A 25210-nucleotide genomic window follows, 5' to 3' on the forward strand; every position below is an offset into this window, starting at 1 on the left:
GTTGCTTCCTATGGCTTGTGGCTTTTGTTGAAAACCTTGACATGAAAAGAATACACTGGAGTGGGACTTCCTCCTGACAAAGTGAGGTCAGTCTGTGCAATAGAGTGACATGCGTCCAGGGGGCAAGTGAGTGTGAGTTCACAGATAGGTTATAAGACCACAGATGCCTGAAGCTTAAATCCTACAGATAATACTAAATCCTAGATACAATCTCCCCTATCCATACATGCCTATGATTACCCTTTCTACAAACCTCAAAGTCCTTGTCAGCATCTGAAGACAGGGTAAGGACAGGGTTTCCTTGTCTTCCTGGTGTAGCTGCACTGGTCAAAGTTTCTTTCCTGCTTTGCATCATAACCTTAGCTGTTTGGTTGTGGGTGAACACCTGAACAGACCTGTGGGGTCACCAGAGTCACATCTCTGCAGAAGACTTCCTAACATTCGAAGTAGAACATCGACACTAAGCACAAAGCACCCATTTTATTTTCACCCCACATTGCTGCCCTAGAGGATTGCCCTCCTTCCTCCCCACCCTTTCTGCTGGGGAGGGAGCCTTGGGCATCAGAGCCAACCCCAGTTGCTTCCTTTCATAGATCAGGAGCCTCCTCAAAGCAACAGAGGCCAGGAGGTTAGGAGAATTACTAAATAGTTTTCAATTTGTTTTTATTTTTAGTTATTATATATGAGTCATATATATGATATCTTTAAAAAGTGTTTCAAAAATTTGGAGACCGTGTTTTTCTAAATCACTTGAGGTCGCATCAGCTAGGGAAAAAAAAAAAATATATATATATATATAAATAAATACAAATATAATATATACATGTATTATATATATTATATATATAATATATTATAGATAATATTCTGATTAGATGTATTTGGTGTGAGAAATATATATATATATTATATATTATATATATAAAAATATATATTTTACATATAAAAATATATTTTATACATAAAATATATTATATAAAATATCCATTTTATATATAGAATATATTATATAAAATACATATTTTATATAGAAAATATATAATATATATATTTTATAAAAAATATATGATATATATTTTATATATACAAAAAATATATAAAATATATAGTATATATATAATACATAATAAAATATCGTACTTTCTTTTTTAAGGTACTGGGGAATAAACCCAAAGGGGCTTGACCCCGTCCTCTGAGCTCCATCCCCACCCTTTTCAATTTATTTGAAAACAGGGTCTCACTGTTTGCAGATGCAGACCTGACCTTGGGCTCCTCCAGCCGCAGCCTCCTGGAGAAGCTCTGCTTTGCTTTTGTGTTGAGGTTAAACCCAGGGCCTTGCCATGCTCGGAAAGCACTCTATGGCTGAAGCACAGCTCAGCGCCAGGCATCACCTCTGTCACAGAGGCTAAGCCAAGGCTTCCCACCTTGATTCGTTCCCAGCACAGCCTGGAAGCTCCTCCTGAAAAGGGCTGGGACCAAGAATCTGTCACTCTACCCAATTTCAGCCAGTGATTGCACTATTTTAGCTGTCAGTCACGATCCAGAGGCGGCCCTGGAGGCCATCCATCCGGGTCGCTGGGGGGAACTGTCCAATCAGTGCGCAGAGGGAGGGGAAGGGCGGGCTTCCGCAAGCTCGCGGGCTTTTCTTCCTCACCGACTGGGCTGCTCCTGCTCCAGGCCCCGTGTTCTCTGCTCCAGGGACCCAGGTGACTGCGCTGCCCGTGTTCTCTGGGATCTCGGGTGCCCAGAGGTTCCTCCAGAGGACGCCAGGTCACCAGAGAAGCCAAAAATGGTGAGTTCCCAGAAGGTAGGCGGTCAGCACCTGCCTTGGGGCCTGGCGGGCGGGCGAGCTGCGGACTGGCGCGCGGAGTCGCCGCTGTCGGGTGGCCCTGGGTCCTGTCCCCTGGTTCCCTTGGTTTGGAAGGGTGGCTCAGGTCCCAGGTGTCCCCTTTGCTCTCTACCTGTGGCCCGCACTCACTTTTCCCAACGTGTAGGAAGCAGGACCATAAGTGCACCTTCCTTCTCCCAGTGGAGCTCCACCCAGTGGAGGTCCTCCAAATTGCAGGCGCCTCCTGCCTTCTAAAAGGCCACCTCCCTCCACCTCACAGCTCAGCCTCACATTCTTCTTCCCACTCGTTTCAAATAGACACCGTCTGCTAATTGTCATTATCGCTTAGTGAAATATTGGAAAGAGTCAATCAATCTTTCTTCCCCTCTCCCTTTCCCCCTCCCTCCCCCCTCCTTCCCTCCTCTCTCCCCCCTCCCTCCCCCCTCCCTTCCCCCTCCCTTCCCCCTCCCTTCCCCTCCCTTCCCCCTCCCTTTCCCCCTCTCTTCTTCTCTTCCCCTTGTGTTGGAATCTGGGCTGGCCTGCAGTTTGTGATCCTCCTGCTTCAGCCTCCCGCTTAACTGGGGTTACAGGCCTGTGCCAATGTCCCTGGCAAGAAGAACACTTTTGAAAGCATTTGTTTTCAATTTGTGATTATTATCCTTGAGGGGAAAGAATGAGCACTTAACACTTCCTTGTGTTTGGTCAGAATAACTGCTTTAAAGGAAATAAGTGGGTTGTTTATAGATCCCAGGGATATGGAATTCTGGGCTACATCAATAGAGTATAAGTGCTCCTTTTTCTGATAGTCCATTTTGTAGAGTCACACCAGTCCTGTAGTTAGGTAAGCTCACAGGGTAATAACGATGTAGGGACTAAGGAGGCAAGGCACTGAAGGTAGTTGTAAACAGTTTTATCTGGCTGCAGCCAGTCTCAGAGGGCACTGTTTTTGCTGTAATCAATCCATCCATCCCCTGAACCCCGAGTTCAGGTGGTTTCAGAATTTTATACCCAGCATGTAAGGGGAAGGGCTCAGAAGTTCACATTGTAATACCAGGACCCCCAAATAACTCTCAGACCACACAGTCTCATTCCAGTTAAGCCTTTATTGCTGGCCAGTGGCAGACACTGTGCTCTCGAAAGAATGAGATGGTCAGAGTGTTGCCCCTGCCTTCAGTTGGCTCCATATTTAAGCACAAAAACCAAAAAAGGGAATTTTGGGTGTTCAGGCAACATAAGCAAGCCTGAAAGTTGTGGTCAGTTAGTCTCCAGTTGGCCCCAAAGATCATTCTGTGTTCTTGGGGAATTTTGATGAGCAAAATATTTCAAACTGCCCCAGTTATGAGCTTCTTGAGTGTCATGGCTGAGTTCACAAAGTGGAGTCACCATAGTCAAATTGTCACATCACTCACATAAAAGCAGGTTTTTCTTTCTCTATTCTGGCTAAGTTAACCCTTCAAGGACAGTTCCTGAGGAGGGGAGAGCTTCTTCTCCCCTTTCTTTCCTCCCCCACCAGCTGTTATCATGGAGCCCAGTTGGTTATTTGTCTGTGAAGCCCAGCTCAAGGCCAGAGGCCTTGTTTGCACATTTCTACAAACTACTATTCTGGATACAAGTGTGTAAAAAACTAGTAAGGGGGAGTCCAGCACCTGGAGTGTTGATTTCTTTCCTTTTTTTTTTTTTTAATTTTTGTTTTACAGAGAGAGAGAGAGAATTTTTTTAATATTTATTTTTTAATTCTCAGCAGACACAACATCTTTGTTTGTATGTGGTGCTGAGGATCGAACCCAGGCCACACCTGTGCCAGGCGAGCGTGCTACCCCTTGAGCCACATCCCCAGCCAAGGAGTGCTGATTTCTTCCAGACTAGCAGCCCAGTAAAATAGGGCAACACAAAAATAGGAAGTTTATCTACACTGAACTTTTTTGTGGACACTCTTTTGTTGACAGTCCAAAAATTAGCCATGGTGAAGATTTCTGGAGAATCCCAGTTAAAATTTTCTGTGAAAAAAGAGGATGCTACTACAATAGTGTCTGATTCCTTTACTGTCCTTCATCCCCAGCTCTTTTCAGTATGATTTTCAGAAAGGATCTGGCTATGGTGCCCAGCCTGGCCTGAAAGCTGTGATCCTCCTGTCTCAGCTTCCCAATCTGTTGGGTTTAAAGGCATCGACAACCCCAGCTACAGAAAATAGTTCATTTTAACCCAAATATTAATTATCATACTAAGGAACATGGATTCGAGTTACCCTGAATGATGTGTGTGACCCTGCTTGGAAGAGATTACATCATTTCTTTTTTTTCTTTCTTTCTCTCTCTCTCTAATTTTCTTTCTTTTTTTCAGTCTCTTTTTTTAATATACCAGGGATTGAACCCAGGGGCACTGAAACACTGAGCTACATTTCCAGTCCTTTTTATATTGTATTTTCAGACAAGATGTCACTAAGTTCCTGATTGGTCTCACTAAATTGCTGAGTCTGGCTTTGAATTTAGCAATCCACTTATCTTTGCCTCTCAAGGTGCTGGGATTACAGTTGTGTGCCAGTGTGCCTGGCCTCCATGAACTTTTATAAAAGAAACTCTGTATTACTGCATCAACCAATTGCATTGGTAGGAACATCAGATTGGTGGAGTACAGAAAAAAAATAAAGAAAATTTCTTCTGTATATCTGTTATTGCATTGTGAGATTTGCTAGATTTTGGAGACGTCTGGTAAGGCTAGTGATGTATTCTGAGAAGTTGTGAGATTGTGGTCTGATACAGAAATTAAGATGATTGGCTGTTAAAGGGCTTAAGATAGCCCAAGATAATGTTTGCTCTCCATACCGAACCCTGCCTTTCCACCCTCATGGTGGTCTAGTGAGCCAAAGTCAAGTACTCTGAAGGTTCTTTGATGTAGATGCAACTGTATAGAGAACTTGAGTTCACAGCTGTAAAAATCTTGTGCTTTTTCTTTTATCTTCCTTAGGTGTAGGCACCATGTCAGATTTCTTGGGCAGAGGTTCTCTTTGGACACCTCCCAGAGTCCCATGTCCTCAGCCACTATCCTTTCCTGGAGCTGCCACAGAGTGCCCACAGCTGCCCTGTGCCATGCAGGGTGAACAGAATTTCAGGCCCTGGGTCAGCTGCTCCCAGAGGACAGCCTGAGGTGTGAGGTGCAGCCTCTCAGGGAAGCTGCTGGGGGCCCTGGACTGAGGAATCTTCTAGAAAAGGCCTCATCTAAACAGCTACTTCTTGGGACCTTGTTTTCCCCAAGTTCTGTTCCTATTCCTTGGATTCAGGCGGATAGTCAGCCTGTGGATGCTGGTGCTGAGGGGCCAGGTGAGCAGTGACTCCTGCCCTTTTAGTCTTTCATGGTGTGAAGGAGCAAACCCTCTCCCAGAGCATAAGGACCACCCACCCCAGTGCAGAGGTGTGCAAAGCTTAAAAGCCTCATAGACTGGAGTCATGGTACAGGTGCCTGGGAGGGTGATCCTGGATGCTTTTCATGAGCAAGACCAGAAGGAAGCATGTCCCAGCTGTCAGGGACCTTCCCTGCCCCTTGAGTCTGACACATCTGTTCTCCCTCAGCACCAAAGCTTTCTGTGTATCATTTTGAAATGATGTGCTCACTTATCTGAGGCCAAGGTTTATTTATTCAGAGCCAAATGGGATGGACTATTATTAAAGAGGCAAGAGAGTGGCGGATTAAAATCCACCTTTTTGTTGTTGTTGTTGTTGTTAAAAATCCCAGATTACAGCCAGATACAGTGGTGCACACCTGTGATCCTTTCTGCTCCAGAGGCTGAGACAGGAGTGTTGCAAATTTGAGGACAGCCTTAGCAACTTAGCAAGGCTTTATGCAACCTGGTGAGACTGTGTCTCAAAATAAAAAGTAAAAATGACTGGGCATGTGGCTCAGTAGTAAAATATCTCTGGGTTTAATCTCGGGGGGTATCAAACAAAAAAGAAAAAAAAAAAGAAAACATTTAATTACCTAATTTACCTTTTGCTACCCCTGAGTATGTATAGAAAGTTTGTACGATTCAGATTTGTCTTTTCAGTGGTTTCAAATTGAAATCCAACCTTGGATTCCTAAATACCACATAAGATACAGAGAAAGTCTGTCTTGCATTATTGCTGCAGAATTTGAGTCCAATTCTACTAAAATAGTAGTGGACAAATTTATGAATGTGATTTCATGAAAACTAGAATCTTTCCTTCATAAGGTGATGAATTTGACAAAGGACGACAGTTTTTCACCGTTGTTGTCTGACCTTGGCAGGTTCATGTTAACTGTGTGGTTTTTTGTTATCAGGAATGGAACCCAGAGGTGCTTAACCACCAGCCCCTTTTAGATTCCTTGTTTTGAGACAGAGTCTTGCTACATAATCTAGGGCCGCTGGGGTTACAGGTGTGCACCATCACACCTGTCTTCATTGTAATTTTTAAGGACAATTTTGGCAATGCCTTGAATACCCAATTGTAATCATTTAATCACTGAATATCAGTGAAAGAGTAAATGATACCTGTTTTCTGCAAAGGAGAGATCCATGGGTCTAAATAAGGGTGGTGATCCCCTCACCATGTCACCTAATTCCTGTTCCCTCCCAACTGCCTCCTCTTAGGGCCACCCCTTTGGGAGCTAGCCTTTTAGCTTATGAAACTTGGGTGTAACATAAATTCTCTCTCTATTCTCTCTGTCCTGTACAACATTTTGCCTGGTCTTAGATACAGTTTACTGTTTCCAATTTTTTGAAGAGTATTTTTTGTTGTTGCTGTAGTTGAACACAATACCTATTTATTTATTTTTATGTGATGCTGAGAATCAAACCTAGGGTCTCTCACGTGCTAGACAAGCACTCTACTGCTGAGCCAGAATCCCAACCCTCTTATTTCCATTTTTAGATATAGTTTTTCTTAAGTTTACCTCCAAAATACAGTAAACCATGCCCTAAATTTCACAGAATTTGCTGAAAAGCTCAGTGTTTTTTCAGAGAGTTTAGAACATGGGAACATTCAATCTTCTTTGTGAGAAAGTGTGGTGTCTTTATACTGATTTTGTTGTGTTTTTATGCCTCTAATTGTGTTCCTTTTGTATCATAATCATTTTTCTCTCTCATTACATGTATTTTATCAAGCTACTCTCCAGCCCAAGAGAATTAGTATTGTAGACTGTTGTTTATTTATTTGCTTCCTTATTGAGTGCTGGGAATTGATGCCATGGACTTGCTCATGCTTAGTTATCTTCCAGAAATAAATTTCAATTTGTGAGCAACGTTCTGGTGGTGGGCAGGTGTTTTACTGGGGAATAAACCTACAGGCAATCGACCACTGAGCACATCCTCAGCCCTTCTTATTTATGTATTTTTTCTTTTTCTTTTTTTAAAAATATTTTGTATAGTTGTAGATGGACAGAATACCTTTATTTTATTTATTTTTCTGTGGTGCTGAGGATCATACCCAGTGCCTCACACACGTTAGCAAGTGTTCTGCCACTCAGCTACAGTCCCAGACCCCCTTTTTATTTTTGATGAAGACCAGTCTCACTAAATTTCTGAGTGTCTTGCTCTGTTGCTGAGACGGGCCTCAAACTTTTGCCATTTCCCTGCCTTGACCTCCCTAATGGCTGAAATTACAGATGCACATCACTACACCAGCAGTTGGAGTGAGTTTTGAAGAGTTATCATCCAATTTTTTTTCAGATGAAAATAGCATTGAAAATCAGTTTTCTTCCTTTTGTTCATACTTTTGAAATTTGTAAATATGACTCTTCCTCTTTGCTTTATTTTTGCATTATTATGAAAAAGGTATTTAGCATATCATATTGTTTCTTATGTATACATTTTTAAAACTTCATGGCTTGGTAGTTTATTTACTTCTTTATTAGATAAACTTTGTTTTTATGAGCAATTTTAGGCTTACATAGTTTATTAGTTAGTGTTCTCTAGAGTAACAGTATCTAGAGGAAGTATGATTATCAAAGGGGATTCATTAGATTGGCCTAATTGACCCGAAGGTGGATGCCCACAGTGGCCATCTGCAGGCTGGAGAGCTTGAGAAGTGGTAGCTGCCGAGTTGCAGAGGCTGAATCCTCAGAACAAGGGGGATTAATGGTGCTGCCTTAGTCCAGACCAAAGATTCTGGAAACTCACTAAAGAATCACTGGCAGAGTCCACTTTGGGAGAGTGAAGAATTTTGTTCCACCCAAGACACCCTCCTATTGGATGGTGCTGCCTAGCTTAACGAGGTTCTCCAATTTGGCTCACTTTCCCATATACCCATCATTTGTAGACACACCCTCATGGACACACCCAGAAGCTCATTAATCATCACCATCCTTTAATCCAATCAAGGTGACAATTAAACGTGCCATTACACATAGTATCAAATACCCCTTCTCTCCAGCTGATAGTCTCCACTGTTTTCAACATATTGCATTGGTGTAGGGTGTTTGTTAGTTACTAAACCAGTTTTGAACATTTGATAAATAGAATGGATGAAGCAACATTTAGGATAAGCCAAAGTTCATCCTTTACTTTAGGGTTCCTCTTCCTTGTGATGTGATTGTGTGTGTCACGTCGTATACAAGATAATGTCATACAGAAGAGTTTCACTGCTTTGCTCCCTAAGTCCCTGGCACCCATCAGTTCTGCTAGTGCATCTATAATGTTGTCTTTTTCAGAATGTTCTTGACTTGGAATCTTACTGCACTTGGCCATTTCAAACTGGCTTCTCTCACTTACCAGTGTGCCTTTAAGGGTGCTGCATCTTTCCAGGCTGCAGAGCTCATTTTCTGGGTGATGCTCTTTGGTGTGGTTAAACTTCAGCTTGTCCATTCAGTATTGAAAGGTGCATCTTTCTTGCCTCTAGGTTTGGGCCGTTGTGGATATTGCTGCTGTAGTCACTGCAGTGAGGGTTCCTGTGCCCATAATTTTCACATCATTTGCATAGACATTTGGAGTGTGATGACTTAATTGTACATTTTTTTGCATTTATGATTAAATTTTGCATTTATGATTATGAGCATCATTCATAGTTTTCTATTCAATACTTTTCTTTATTTAATTTGGATAATATGGTAACTTATGCCTCAGGAAGACTTAGGAGGTGTTAACTCAGCTTCTATGTTCTGGAAACAAAGTAGAAAATTGGTGTCAGTTCTTATGTGTCTCATGGAAGCCTGTTTGAGATGTCAGAGCCTTGCCTCGCCTTTTTGGGGAGTAATTAGTTGTTGAGTCTGTTTTTCTCAGCAGCCATGGGCTCATCTGTTTTGTGTATTTCCCCTTGTGTGTAAGTTGTAGGAGATTGTCTCTCTCAAAGAAATGGTCCAGTTTCTGTAAGTTGTCTAATTTGTGTCAAGCACAGTTATGATAATCTGAAGTCCCAATGCATTGTTGACGATGACACTTTTAAATGTGTTAGTAGGTTTTCAGTCCTCGTTGTTTTTTTCTTTAATATTGTTGTATATTTTACACTTTTACTTTTTTTCTTTTTATGTGGCAGTGAGAATTGAACCCAGTTTCTCCCAAACACTAGGCAAGCAGTCTTCCACTGAGCCACAACCCCAGTCCCTGTCCTCTGTATTCTTAGCCTTTTGTCAGTTAATCAGTGATGCTGATGTTCATGAAGAACTTGACTTTGCAGACTGTGGGTTTCCTGATTGTGGTTTCATTAACACTTTCTCTGTTACCTACTGTTGAGAGCCACAGCCGAAGGGGCCCCAGCAAACTTTAAGACTGCCAGCTGATGATTGGCTCACAGCGGCCCCAGCAACTTCTAGCTGATTGGCTCCTCTGCGGTGATGCTCATTGGACTGTTTGCCCGCCCTTTCAGCCTACGGAGCTGCTCATTCGGCGACATTTTAGGCTCCACCCACACGACCCAGCAAATCGGCCTCAAGAGCCGGAGGAGTGGGGGAGGTTGAGAGTCTTGTGGGAAGCCGGTGGAGGCAGTTGGGCTCTGAGGGTTTTTCCTGAGGAGCTTTTTTGTTTGGCGTGTGTGGTTCTAAAAGTGAAATTTGTTTCTTTTGACAAGTGGCTCCTGAATTGTGCCCAGCCAGACTGTGGCAAACTACCTGTGGTAAATTTAGGTTTACCTTGCTCTTCTTTCTCTGGTTTTCTGAAGTGGCAGTTTCATTGGTTGCTTTTAGCTCTTCTTTTCTGAAATGTGCGTTGGATGACTTAGACACCACTACATCGCCACCTCTGGTGTTCTCTATGAATTTCCTATGATGGACTTTTACATTTTTTCTTTCAAAATGGTCACCTTTTCTCTTGAGTCACCTCTTTGTCCTGTGTCTGTTCAGAGCCCTGTGTTTCATGTCCCCTTCCCTGGAGGCTTTTCAGCTTCTTGTGATCTGATTTCTGCTTTAGCTCTCATGTTCTTTGAGCATACATGGGATTTCACTGGTGGTGCACTTGTAGGGGTGTGGTTTATGTCCTGTGGAGTGTTGCTGTGACCCTGAGACCTCAATGTGCTTCCCGTTTTGTTGAAGGTCCATGAAGCCCTCCTGTCTGCATCATTGTCCTGACAGAGTTGGGCTGATGTCTCTGAGGGTAATTGTGGGTTCTTCATTGTTTGGGGTGGTTCTGTATGGTTTTAGTCCTTGAGTATGCTTCTGTGTAAGTGGCAGAGACATTTTCTTTTTTCCATCACTGTGCAGACATCATAGCATGCTTACAGATGTGAATGGTGGCCTCTTTCACACAGAGACAGTGTGGGATAGTTCACAATTCTGGGCTACAAACTTGTTGCTTTACTACACTCTGGAAGAGCTTCTGCCTTAGGTTTGTTTGCACCACCATTGCTACAGGCACGATGAATCTTTTTCACAACAGACAATCATTGCAAATGTGGCCCACCCTTGATCAAAATGTCCTTGAGCAGAACATTGGTATGTGTCTCATGACTGTATATTATGGTAGTGAACCTGCTGCTGTTAAGAAGAGTTTGAAAATCATTGGATATTCATTGTTGCTGTGAGACTTAGAAAAGTAGTGCCTGCTATTTATTAACAAGATTTTTTTCAGAGTTATAAAATTTTGTAAGGCTGTTGTTTGGACAAGGTGACATTTTTGTTTTTTGTTTTTTTTGTTTCTTTTAGAGAGAGAGAAGAGAATTATTTTTAATATTTATTTTTTAGTATTCGGCAGACACGGCATCTTTGTTTATATGTGGTGCTGAGGATCGAACCCGGGCCGTACGCATGCCAGGCAAGCGCGCTACCGCTTGAGCCACATCTCCAGCCCATGGTGACATTTTTGGGTCATTGAGTTCTTTCTTTTTTTTTTCTCATTTTTTTTTATTGGTTGTTCAAAACATTACAAAGCTCTTGACATATCGTATTTTATACATTAGATTCAAGTGGGTTATGCACTCCCATTTTTATCCCAATTACAGATTGCAGAATCACATCGGTTACACATCCACGTTTTTACATGATGCCATATTAATGACTGCTGTATTCTACTACTTTTCCTATCCTCTACTATTCCCCCTCCCATCCCCTCCTGTCTTCTCTCTCTACCCCATCTACTACAATTCATTTCTCTCCTTGTTTTTTTTCCCATTCCCCTTAAAACCTCTTATATGTAATTTTGTATAACAATGAGGATCTCCTTCCATTTCCATGCAATTTCCCTTTTCTCTCCCTTTCCCTCCCACCTCATGTCTCTGTTTATTGTTAGTCTTTTCCTTCTGCTCTTCCTCCCTGCTCTGTTCTTAGTTGCTCTCTTTATATCTTTTTATATCAAAGAAGACATTTGGCATTTGTTTTTTAGGGATTGGCTAGCTTCACTTAGCATAATCTGCTCTAATGCCATCCATTTCCCTGCAAATTCCATGATTTTGTCATTTTTTAGTGCTGCGTAATACTCCATTGTGTATAAATGAAACATTTTTTTTATCCATTCATCTATTGAAGAGAATCTGGGTTGGTTCCACAGTCTAGCTATGGTGAATTGTGCTGCTATGAACATCGATATGGCAGTATCCCTGTAGTAGGCACTTTTAAGGTCTTCAGGGAATAGTCCGAGAAGGGCTACAGCTGGGTCAAATGGTGGATCCATTCCCAGCTTTCCCAGGAATCTCCATACAGCTTTCCAAATTGGCTGCACCAATTTGCAGTCCCACCAGCAATGTATAAGAGTACCCCTTTCCCCACATCCTCGCCAGCACTTGTTGTTTGACTTCATAATGGCTGCCAATCTTACTGGAGTGAGATGGTATCTTGGGGTGGTTTTGATTTTCTTTTCTCTGACTGCTAGAGATGGTGAGCATTTTTTCATGTACTTGTTGATTGATTGTATGTTCTTCTCTGAGAAGTGTCTGTTCAAGTCTTTGGCCCATTTGTTGATTGGGTTATTTTTTTTTAAGAGAGAGAGAGAGAGAGAGAGAGAGAGAGAGAGAGAGAGAGAGAGAAGAGTTTTGAGAGAGAGAGAATTTTTTTTAATATTTTATTTTTTTTTAGTTTTCGGCGGACACAACATCTTTGTTTGTATGAGGTGCTGAGGATCGAACCTGGGCTGCACGCATGCCAGGTGAGCGTGCTACCGCTTGAGCCATATCCCCAGCCCAAGAGAGGAGTTTTAATATTTATTTCTTTTAGTTCTCGGAAGACACAACATTTTTGTTTTGTATGTGGTGCTGAGGATTGAACCCGGACCGCATGCATGCCAGGCGAGCGCGCTACCACTGGAGCCACATCCCCAGCCCTTATTTGTTTTCTTATTGTTAATTTTTTTGAGTTTCCCAGCACCATTTATTGAAGATGCTATCCTTCCTTCATTGCATGCTTTTAGCCCTTTTATCAAATATAGGATAGTTGTAATTTTGTGGAATGGTCTCTGTGTCCTCTATTCTGTACCATTCGCCCACCTGCCTGTTTTGGTACCAGTACCATGCTGTTTTTGTGACTATTGCTCTGTAGTATAGTTTGAACTCTGGTATCGCTATACCGCCTGACTCACACTTCCTGCTTAGAATTGCTTTTGCTATTGTGGGTCTTTTGTTTTTCCATATGAATTTCATAATTGCTTTATCTATTTCTACAGGAAATGCCCTTAGGATTTTGATTGGCATTGTATTGAATGGATAATATTTTCATTTTGATGATGTTAGTTCTTCATATCCATGAACAGGGTATATTTTTTCATCTTCTAAGGTCCTCTTTTATTTCTCTCTTTAGGGTTCTGTAGTTTTCACTGTATAAATCTTTCACCTCTTTTGTTAGGTTGATTCCCAAGTATTTTATTTTTTTTGAGGATATTGTGAATGGGGTGGTTGTCCTCATTTCCATTTGAGAAGATTTGTCGCTGATATACAGGAATGCCTTTGATTTATGCGTGTTGATTTTATATTTGCTGAATTCATTTATTAACTCTAGTAGTTTCTTTGTAGACCCTGTTGGGTCTGCGAGGTATAGAATCATATCATCTGCAAATAGTGATAATTTAAGTTCTTCTTTTCCTATTTTTATGCCTTTAATTTCTTTCGTCTGTCTAATTGCTCTGGCCAGTGTTTCGAGAACTATATTGAATAGAAGTGGTAAGAGAGGGCATCCCTGTCTTGTTCCAGATTTTAGAGGAAATGCCTTCAGTTTTTCTCCATTCAGAATAATGCTAGCCTGAGGTTTAGCATATATAGCTTTTATGATGTTGAGGTAAGATCCTGTTATCCCTAGTTTTTTTAGTATTTTGAATATAAAGGGATGTTGTACTTTGTCAAATGCTTTTTCTGCATCTATCGAGATGATCATGTGGTTCTTTAAGTCTATTGATGTGGTGGATAACATTTATTGATTTCTGTATATTGACCCAGCCTTGCATCCCAGGGATGAATTCTACTTGATCATGGTGCACAATTTTTTTGATATGGTTTTGTATTCGATTCGCCAGGGTTTTTTTGAGGATTTTTGCATCTATGTTCATTAGAGATATTGGTCTGTAGTTTTCTTTCTTTGAAGTATCTTTGTCTGGTTTCGGTATCAGGGTGATGTTGGTCTCATACAATGAATTTGGAAGATCTCTTTCTTTTTCTGTTTCTTGAAATAACTTGAAAAGTATTGGTATTAATTCTTCTTTGAAGGTTTTGTAAAACTCCACTGTATATCCATCTGTTTCAGGACTTTTCTTGGTTGGTAGTCTTCTGATGGCTTCTTCTATTTCCTCATTTGTCATTGGTCTGTTTTAATTGTGTATATCTTCCTGACTCAATCTGGGCAAGTCATATGACTTCAGAAATTTACCGATATCTTCACTATCTTGTATTTTATTGGAATATAGGGTTTCAAAATAATTTCTAATTATCTTCTGTATTTCTGTAGTATCTGTTGTGATATTGCCTTTTTCATCCCATATGTTGGTAATTTGAGTTCTCTCTCTTCTTCTCTTCATTAGCATGGCTAACTATCTGTCAATCTTATTTATTTTTTCCAAGAACCAACTTTTAGTTTTTTCAATTTTTTCATTTTTTTTGTTTCAATTTCGTTGATTTCCATTCTGATTTTAATTATTTCTTGCCTTCTTCTACATTTGCTGTTGTATTGCTCTTCCTTTTCTAGGGTTTTGAGATGAAGTGTGAGTTCATTTATTTTTTGTTTTTTTCTTTTTTTGAGGAATGACCTCCAGGCAATGAATTTCCCTCTTGAAACTGCTTTCATTGTGTCCCATAGATTCCCATGTGTTGTGTCTGTATTTTCATTTATTTCTAAGAATTTTTTGATTTCCTCCTTTATGTCTTCTGTAACCCATTGATCATTCAGTAACATATTGTTCATTTTCCAGGAGATGCAAGATTTTTCCTTCCTTCTTTTATCATTGATTTTCAGATTCATTCCATTATGATCAGATAAGGTGCATTATATTATCTCCACCCCTTTATATTTACTAAGAGTTGCCCTATGGCATAATATATGGTCTATCTTTGAGAAGGATCCATGTGCTGCTGCGAAGAACGTGTATCCACTTGATGATGGTTGATATATTCTATATATTTCGGTTAAGTCTAGGTTATTAATTGTGTTATTGAGTTCTACAGTTTTTTTATTCCGCTTTTGTCTAGTGGATCTTTCAAACGGAGAGAGCGGTGTATTGAAGTCACCAATAATTATTGTGTTTTGGTCCATTTGACTCTTGAACTTGAGGAGAGTTTGTTTTATGAACATTGCAGCACCATTGTTTGGTGCATAGATATTGATAATTGTTATGTCTTGTTGGTGGATGGTTTCTTTTAACAGTATATAGTGGCCTTCTTTATCCCTTTTGATTAACTTAGGTTTGAAGTTGATTTTATTCGATATGAGTATGGCCACTCCTGCTTGCTTCCGAGGACCATGTGAGTGGTATGATTTTTCCCAGCCTTTCACTTTCAACCTGTGTATGTCTTTTCCTATCATATGAGTCTCCTGAAGGCAGCATATTGTTGGATTTGTTTTTTTAATCCAGGTTACTAGCCTTTGTCTTTTGATTGGTGAATTTAAGCCATTAACGTTTAAGGTTACTATTGATATATTGTTTGTACTTTCAGACATGCTTATTTATGTATTTATTTTAATATGGCTCGTTTTTTCTTTTTGGTTATATTTTTTGTTCTTTTTTTACTGGGTTACCTCCCAATGTTAGTTTTGGGTGCTGTTTTTCAATTCCTCTTCTTGTAGTGTTTTGCTCAGAATGCCTTGCAGTGCTGGTTTTCTGGCTGTGAATTCTTTTAACTTTTTTTTATTGTGAAATATTTTAATTTGATTGTCAAATCTGAAGCTTAATTTTGCTGGATACTGTATTTTTAGTTGGAATCCATTATTTTTCAGCGTTTGAAGTATGTTGTTTTAGGATCTTGTTGCTTTCAACGTCTCTGATGAGAAATCAGCCATTAACCTAATTGGTTTGCCCCTGAATGTAATCTGCCTTCTTTCTCTCGTAGCTTTTAATATTCTCTCCTTGTTCTGTATGTTGGATATCTTCATAATTATGTGTCTTGGAGTTGGTCTATTAGGATTTTGTATGTTTGGGGTCCTGTAGGCTTCCAGGATTTGGCAATCCATTCCATATTTCATATCTGGGAAGTTTTCTAGGATTCTTTCATTCAATAGGTTGTTCATTCCTTTGGTTTGAATCTCTATACCTTCTTCTATCCCGATGACTCTCAAGTTTGTTTTTTTTTTTTATAACATCCCATATTTCTTGGATAGATTGCTGGTGAATTTTTAGGATCCTTTCTGTGTTGACTATATTCTTCTGCAGTTGATACACTTTGTCTTCATTATCTGATGTTCTGACTTCTATTTGATGTAGTCTATTTGTAATATTCTCGTTTGAGTTTTTAATTTGGTTTATGGTTTCCTGCATTTCTAGGATTGCTGTTTGATTTTTTTTAACATCTCTATTTCCTGGTATAGGTCATTCTTTGCCATTTGAATTTGCCTATTCATTTTCAAAGTATACTTTCATTGTTTGGACTTGCTGTCAAAAGTCTTCTCTAAGATTCTGTTCCATCTGAGTTAGGTATGCCTTGAGTTCTTTCTCTGTCCATTTTTCTAAAGCCTCTAGGTTCTCCTGTGAATTTAAGCTTTCCTGCATTGTTTGTAATCCTTTTTTCCCTTGTTTTTTCATGGTGCTCATGTTGCTTTCCAACTCTGTTTGACTGCTTTGTTTCTGTTTTCTTCTTTAAATTTGTTTTGGTTTTCATAGTTCCAATATATCTCCTTTGTGTTGGGAGACAATGTCTAGAGATGTTGGGTTTAATTGTGCTTAAGGTAAATTCATTAGTTTCATTAGAGGTCTACAGAATTTGATGACATGTATAGAACTGAGGTTTGAACTTAGGATTTTATGATGAGGTCGGGCACTTTGATGGTATTGAGGTTAATATATTTTAGCTTCTTTGGGGGGTTGCTCAAATGCAGGCGGATATTAACAAGAGAATAGACAGGAGTACTTGGGGGTAGTTAAGGGCTTAGTTGGACTATGGACTGTTTCATAGTATTCATCTATTTTCATCTAGTAAGTTGTACGTAATTTGGGTGGTCATGCTTAAGAGGAAAGATAGGAAAAAATAAGGAAGCAAACCAAGAAAGGTAGAGAGAGAGAGGAAAGAAAGAGAAAAGAATAGAAAAGAAAAGGAAATGATAATAAAAAAATAATAAAATGCAGTAAAATAGAAATTACATTTAAAAAAATAATAGTATAATTGTAGAAAAGAAAAAAAAATAAAATTAAAGAAAAATTTTTAAAAAATTAAAAGAAAAAGTGACACTGTTAGGCTTCTGTTTTCTTCACTTTTAATAGGTGGTGCTGTGCTTTCCGGGCCAAGATTTTGTCCTCCGGCTATAGGAAACAGTCTGTGTGAGGCCGCTCCCTCCTCCCCCCACTGGTGTCTCTCAAAACCTGTTAGCTTAGGTTAATTCCTGGTTTCTACTCCCCTGACTTCTCCTGTCAGCCAGGTCTATCCCCGTGTGGTACCTCTCAGCAGTTCAAACTACACTCTGTGCCTGCAGTTTCCTGGACGTGGAGTGCAGCTTTTGGGAACCGGCACCTTATTGTTTTGATTTCCTCCAATAGCCCCTCCTCCTAGAGCTTGCGAAACAGGTTTTGTTTTCACTGCTGGTGGGAGGGAGGAGTTGGGGGTCAGGTGCCTTTGCTTTTTCCCGACACCGCTACTCCGATTCACTCTGTTAATCACACCCCCAGAAAGCCAGGGAGAGATTTTATGTGATTTCCCTGCTGTATGGAAAATGGTTTCAATGTCACAGACCTGTTCTATCACTGAATGAGATGTGATCAGTCGAAAATTGGCGATGGTGACGTCAGCTCTCCAAGATGGTGGCCGCTGGCTTCCTCGGTGGTCTGACCGGTGTGGAGGAGAGGACTGGACTGCTTCCTTCCCTTGTCCCAAACCCAGAATTCAGCACTGAGCACAGTGAGGGCACAGCTGGAAGGCGCCCGCAGAATCAGCAGCGCCTTATCTCTGCGTTGCTAGCTCACCGTTTCCCAGCGAGCTCCGCAGTCTCTAGCAGCGGGGCAAGTCGCTGAATAAGCAGCTTGAATCTCTGTGTGGACAAATCGCTCTCTATTGAGCCCCAGCAACTGATCCTCGGGCTATGGAAATCCTTCCTCTAGGTTTTGGTGCACCCCAATTTTGATGGAAATTCCTAACAAGATATCATTTGGGCATTCTAACTCGTCATTCACCTGCATAGTGACGCAGTACACGAGGGTGATGCACTCCATTCGCCGCCATCTTCCAAGTCCTCATTGAGTTATTTCTAAGACACGTGCTATCATTCCACTTATCCCATTCTACTTTGACAGTAACCACAAAAAACTATCAAATTGTCGTGTTTATTAATACATAAATTAAATTAATCAAATAGAGAACTCATGTTTGTTTTGGTCATTTAATAGTAAGCTAGTTGACTAAATTTGTTCTGGAGTAAAGCACCTGCAAACTTCTAGTTGTTCTTAGTGTAATCATCCAGAATAAGCTCAATCTCCAGTTAACACATTGTGACCACCGGTGTGAAATGTTGTCTAAATGTTGTCTATGAAGGAATCTCCTCAGTGACCCCATGCCCAGAGGGTGGGAGTGGGGGCTGGTTCTAGGCATTTCTTTAAGTATGGAACAATAGACTTTTAGAGGAAACAAGACATCAGTAAATACCATGTTGCCTATATCAACCTTATAGGTACAGGGAGCCACTGTAGTTGGCAGAATCTCTCTCAAATGTTTAGTTTCATGATTCCTGCATTTTTCTACTCATCACCTTTTTTTTCTAAAGATAAGTACTATCAGAAGTGCTTATATTAGCTCTGTACCACACAGGACGTTTCTAGGACATGAATAGAGATGCAACCATTAAAGAAGTTAGTAGTAATCTGGGAGCCTGTCTTATTTACTGTGAACTCCCCAGAGGAAGGGAATAAATCACTATGATGTTTGCCTTCTGAGTAGCCAATTTCTAGTGTTGGAATGGGTGTAAGAAATTGAGTGCAGTAAAGATTTGATGGACCAAATCATGGAATTAATCAGGAGGCCAGGGAATTATGTGAACATCATGCATGTTGAGTGCAGATTTCTCATGCTGTCAATCTTTCCTGGCCTCCACTATACATTTGTGGGATATTTCAGATCTCAGTGACCTTTGAGGATGTGGCTGTGAACTTCACCAAGGAGGAGTGGGCTTTTCTGGATGCTTCCCAGAAGAACCTTTACAGAGATGTAATGCTGGAAGTCATCAGAAACCTGGATTCTATAGGTAATAATGATGGTTTTAAAATAATCAAATCAGAGAACTCATGTTTATTTTGGTCATTTATGTAGAAGGTGAAAAGGAAATCAGTTGATGAATTATTGAAGTATAAATGGCACCTATAGTTTGGCAAAGCATTTCTAGCTCCTAAATATTCATAAAGAGTGTTATATTCTCTCATTTTAGGTAACAAGTGGGTAGACAAGACCACTGAAGATCAGATTGAAAACTGTGGAAGCAACCTAAGGTAACTGTACTCACAATAGGAATTCGTGAGGAAATCTGGGAACTGTCATATAATTTTTAAAGAAAACCAACCAAAGAAGTATGCATAATTTGAAATGCATTTATTCTTATAATATTTTTTTACCAGAAATATATACTTATCTGTAACAGGTATTCTGTCTTTTCAAAGTATTTGACATGCAAAAAGTACTATGAAATCACATATGTGAATATGACTATGTGAATAATAGCCATAGAGAAGCTGTGTTGCAAAGGATTGTTTCCTTTAAATCTCTTTATTTTCAGAGAACTTTAACAAGTCAGAAAATCTAGCCTTTACGTGAGGTTGGTAGAAATGTAAAGACCTATAAATAAATAGAAAACTATGAATGAGTTAGGTATCAATTATGTGCTGGTCACTTCTTCTTTAAAGAAGTCCTATGGTAAACTTCAAACTTTCCCCCACAGAATAGTGTGGGGAAACCTTCCAATCGATTCCAATTCTTAATCAAAGAAAAATTTTAATAGAATAAATCCATGTGACTTGATTATGTGTGCAAAAGATTTCATATGTCTTTCATTCCTTCATAGGCACATCACATCTCACTATGGACACAAATACTATAAGCATGAAGAATGTGAAGAGAAACCATGTGAATTTAAACAATATAGGAAATCTCTGGTTTCTCTCAAAAGTGTTCACACACAAATGTTACAAACTGGAGATAGACCACATGAAAGTACAGTATGTGGGAAAGTCATCAGTTGTTCCAATGACATTCAAAAACATGAAGAAACTCATACTGGGTGGCAACCCTATGAATGTCAACAATGTGGTGAAGCCTCTTCTTCTCTCCCAGGTGTTCAAAGACACATGATAACACACAGTGGAGGTAAACGTTTTCAATGTGAGGTATGTGGGAAAGCCTTTCATTTCTCCTCTTTATTTAGAAGACACGAAAGAACTCATTCTGGAGAGAAACTCTATGAATGTAAACAAGATGGTCAAACCTTTATTTCACAGACAATTCTTCAAAAGCACAGGATCACACACACAGGGAATGTACGTTTCAAATGTAAGGTATGTGGGAAAGACTTTGCTTATCCCAGATTACTTAGAATACATCAGAAGACACACACTGGAGAGAAGCCCTATGAATGTAAGCAGTGTGGCAAAGCCTTTGCTAGATCCAGTGAACTTCAAATACATGGTAGAGTGCATACTGGAGAGAAGCCCTATAAATGTAAGGAGTGTGGCAAAGCCTTTGCTAGATCTGTTGACCTTCACATACATGAAAGAACTCACACTGGAGAGATGCCCTATGTATGCACGCAGTGTGGCAACGCCTTTGCTACATCCCATCAGCTTCATGCACATGGAAGAACACATACTGGAGAGAAGCCCTATGAATGCAAACAATGTGGAAAAGCCTTTGCTACATCCTCTGAGCTTAAGAGACATGGAATAACACACACTGGAGAAAAGCCCTATAAATGTCAACAATGTGGAAAAGCCTTTGCTAGATCTGGTGACCTTCACACACATGGAAGAACTCATACGGGAGAAAAGCCCTATGTATGTAAGCAGTGTGGAAAAGCCTTTACTAGATCTTGTGACCTTCGCACACATGAAAGAACTCATACTGGAGAGAGGCCCTATGTATGTAAGCAGTGTGGAAAAGCCTTTGCTACATCCCGTCCACTTCATACACATGGAAGAATACATACTGGAGAGAAGCCTTATGAATGCAAACAATGTGGAAAAGCCTTTGCTGCATCCCATCTGCTTTATGCACATGGAAGAACACATACTGGAGAGAAGCCTTATGAATGTAAGCAGTGTGGAAAAGCCTTTGCTAGTTCTAGTTACCTTCAGATTCATGGAAAAACACACACCGGAGAGAAGCCCTATGAATGTAAGCAGTGTGGAAAAGCCTTTGTTAGATCTAGTCATCTTCAGATTCATGGAAGAACACACACCGGAGAGAAGCCCTATGAATGTAAGCAGTGTGGAAAAGCCTTCACTCGGTCCTCTCACCTTCACTCACATGAACAAACTCATACTGGAGAGATGTTTTATGAATGCAAACAATGTGGAAAAGCCTTTGCTGCATCCCATCTGCTTCATGCACATGGAAGAACACATACTGGAGAGAAGCCCTATGAATGTAAGCAGTGTGGAAAAGCCTTTGCTAGATCTAGTCACCTTCAGATTCATGGAAGAACACACACCGGAGAGAAGCCCTATGAATGTAAGCAATGTGGAAAAGCCTTTGCTAGATCTAGTGACCTTCAGATTCATGGAAGAACACACACCGGAGAGAAGCCCTATGAATGCAAGCAGTGTGGAAAAGCCTTCACTCGGTCCTCTCACCTTTGCAGACATGAAAGAACTCATACTGGAGAGAAGCCCTATGATTGTAAGCAGTGTGGCAAAGCCTTTGCTACATCTAGTAAACTTCAAATACATGGAATAGTGCATACTGGAGAGAAGCCCTATGAATGTGAGCAGTGTGGCAAAGCCTTTGCTAGTTCTAGTTACCTTCAGATTCATGGAAGAACACACACTGGAGAGAAGCCCTATGAATGTAAGCAGTGTGGCAAAGCCTTTGCTACATCTGGTGACCTTCACAAACATGAAAGAACTCATAGTGGAGAGAAGTCCTATGTATGTAAGGAGTGTGGCAAAGCCTTTGCTAGATCTTGTGACCTTCGCAGACATGAAAGAACTCATACTGGAGAGAAGCCCTATGTATGTAAACAATGTGGCAAAGCCTTCACTCAGTCCTCTTACCTTCACTCACATGAACAAACTCATACTGGAGAGAAGCCCTAAGAATGTTAGCAGTGTGGCAAAGCCTTTGCTAGATCCACAGACATGGAAGAATGTATACTGAAGAGGAGCTTAATAAATGTCAACAACGTGGAGAAGCCTTTGCCACATTTTGTTGGCTTCACACATGTGAAAGAACACATACTGCATAGAAATCGTAAGAATGAAAACAATTGGTAACTCTTCTGTTATTACTGTTTCACTCATATACATGTAGGATGTTTACTGGAGAAAAATCCTTTGAATGTGAAATATGGTAAATCAATATTTCATGTCATCCTCAAAGACAAGAGATGCTCACACTGCTGAAAATATGTGTTTGTGTGTGTCTGTGTGTCTGTGTCTGTATGTGTGAGATAGAGAGAGATCGATCAATCAATCGATCCACTGGGGATTTAGTCTGGTGGTGCTCTACCACTGAGCTACATTCCAGTTCCTTTTTACTTTTTATTTTGAGACAGGGACTTGCTGAGTTTCTTAGGGTCTTCGTAAGGTGCTGAGGCTAGCCTCCAGCATTTATTCTTCAGAATCAGCCTCTCGAGTCTCAGGAATTAAAGGCGTACACAACCACATCCAACTGAATAACTCTTTAAATGTGAAAAATATCACAAATCATTCCATTTTCCCTGTTGCCTTCAAAGCCATTTCACTCACATTGAGAAACAAACCCTCTTAATTTGGGGGATTTGCTACATTCTGTAAGCTTCATTTCCTTTCTTATATATGAAAACACTCATGCAGAGAAGCCCTGTGAATGTGAGAAATGTGGGAAATTTTCTAGTTTTCTAATTTTTTTTCCTAAGGACTGGGAATATTGTTTTGGAATAAAAAGAATAAATCCTATGCAAATAAGAAATATAAAGGGTTCAGCTGTTCTAGTTTTGTTCAGTTGTATGAAAGGACTCATACTGTAGAAAATGCTGAGGATAAGCCATGTGGGGCAGTATTCAGCTTTCATAGTTTTCTCCAAAGGCATAAAAGAATTCACATCTGTGAAAATCCCTTTTCTATCTTTAAAAATTGCAGTAACACTTTCAACTTTCCAGGTCCCTTTGAACAGCATTTAAGAAATCACACTGGAGAAAAGCCCTGTATGTAGAAATGTGGTGAGAACTTTGCTTGTTTCCGATCCATTTGAACTTGTTCAGACTTGAGGGAAATTTAATTTTATTTATTTATTTTGAGATAACCACTGTAGGTGTGTGAAAATGGTGTGTGCCTTCATTTCTTTTTTCTTTTTTTTTCTTTTTTTCTTTTCTTTTTTTTTTCTTTCTTTCTTTCTTTTTTTTTTTTTTTTTATCTATTCAGAGCTAACAAAACTGCATCCTGGGTTGGAGAGGAGCATTGCATCAGCATGAAGATTTGAAAGCAACATGTTTTTCTGGGTTAAATCTCTCTTATTGTTAGATTCCATTTTCCTGTATTTTAAGTCTTTTGAGTTTAATGTTTCATTACATATTGTGTATGTTAGATTCCATTTTCCTGTATTTTAAGTCTTTTGAGTTTAATGTTTCATTACATATTGTGTATGTTACTTTAGGCCTCTCTACTCCAGCCTTTGGTACAGATTGGTGAAATGGCTCTTCTGAACTTCTTTCCTCTCTTTGTTCAGATTTCACCCAGGAGTGCTCTAGCACTGAGTTTCTCCACAATCCTTTTAATTGTTATTTTTTTGAGATGAGGTGAGGCTGGCAGCTGGGACCATAGGGATGTGTCTGTGTACCCTGCAGCTGGCCTCTTCCTTTTCCTTGATTGCTTATTGATCTATTGATGGCTCTGGGACTATCACAGTTGTAACTTGTGCTTGTTCTAAGGCTCATGTATTGTGCTGTATGTAGCACATTAAAGAGTATTATAAGATAATCCAAACAATTTTGTGGTAACCCTCAGAACCCTGCAGCTAATCAATGTTCTCCCGGAACATTCCTTAGGTGTCTAGCCTCATGTGCCCTACATCACTAATGAAGCTACAGCCTCCAATCAGGTGATATTGTGCAGTACTTGCTGTTGAGAGGGCTGTTTCTGCTCATGCTAAATAATTCAGTTACCTGTCCTAAGGATTCAAAGCCTCCTGAGCAAAACCTCACCCACAACCTATTCAGGTGTCATGGATTTTGTGCGATCATTGGTAAGAGTTCCTTACATACTTGTGTCCAAATATTGAAGTTTGCCAACATGCCAAAGATGGGTTGATTGTCACTGCTATCTCTGTTCCAGCTTTTTGCTTTGTCTCAGTGCTCATTTTGAAAGGAAGGCCAAAAGAGTGTGCTGTGGCCCTTCTGTTTTTGATAAATATAGCCTAAGCCATCTTGTAAAACTTCTTCTTTAAAAGATAGTTTTGAACACTTCCCAGGATTTCCAAAAACTTTCTTTGCAGCTAATGAGTCAGTGTGGCAATTTCCTAGTTTTACATTTTTGATTTAGTAGAAATATTGCTTAGAAGGTGTGTGAGCACTTGACGCAGTCTGGACTTCTTTGTAATAAATCCATTTGCCAAATGCAGTAGTTGCAGGCTTGTTCCTTGGCAGTGTGAGTGAATGCAACTGCCCTGGGGTGTGGGCATTGTTTGTAGGAGTTCAGTCTTGGTGAGTACCTCAGTGTAGGAATCAGATTCATAGGAGGGCTACAGAATCTCCTGACAGGACCTGCCTGTCCCTTTTGGACAGTAGTGTTGTCATGTGAGCTGGCAGGTGGATGGCTACCTTCTGATGGATTTGGGTTTGTAGCTGAGCAAATAGTGAGAATGTACAATGATTAAATGAAAATTAAAATATTCTTTGTCATACCAAAGACATAATTTGGGGGCCAAACAATAACACGTAACCTCGTGGACCTTGAATCACATATTTTCCTTCATGTATGCATTTTCTTACAAACTTTTGTAGTGTGATGCTTATGTTGAACAAACTGCGATAAACATGGAGAAGTTTATTTAATGGTACAGTGTACTACTAGAAGTTTTAAAGACTTGCAGCAGGCTTAGATTCCACTATTGTTAAAATTTTATTAAAGACTTGGAAATTCTCAAAATTCTTGAGAATCCCCAGGTGCTGTGGCATACACCTGAAATACCAATGGCTGAAGATTCTGAAGCAAGAGGATTG

General features: G+C 40.1%; 1 protein-coding gene across 1 annotated transcript; it reads left to right on the top strand.

Moving 5' to 3' along the window:
• Positions 1–1616: 1616 nt before the first annotated feature.
• LOC144371501 (uncharacterized) lies at positions 1617–24604 on the top strand. Its single transcript, XM_078033816.1, has 4 exons — positions 1617–1792; positions 18928–19054; positions 19235–19295; positions 19865–24604. Exons 1-4 carry the CDS (start codon positions 1790–1792, stop codon positions 22107–22109), a joined length of 2436 nt encoding a protein of 811 aa, XP_077889942.1. The 5' UTR covers positions 1617–1789; the 3' UTR covers positions 22110–24604.
• The last annotated feature ends 606 nt before the right edge of the window (positions 24605–25210 follow it).

The sequence above is a fragment of the Ictidomys tridecemlineatus genome, chromosome 16 (assembly GCF_052094955.1).
Source record: "Ictidomys tridecemlineatus isolate mIctTri1 chromosome 16, mIctTri1.hap1, whole genome shotgun sequence".
NCBI lineage: Eukaryota > Metazoa > Chordata > Mammalia > Rodentia > Sciuridae > Ictidomys > Ictidomys tridecemlineatus.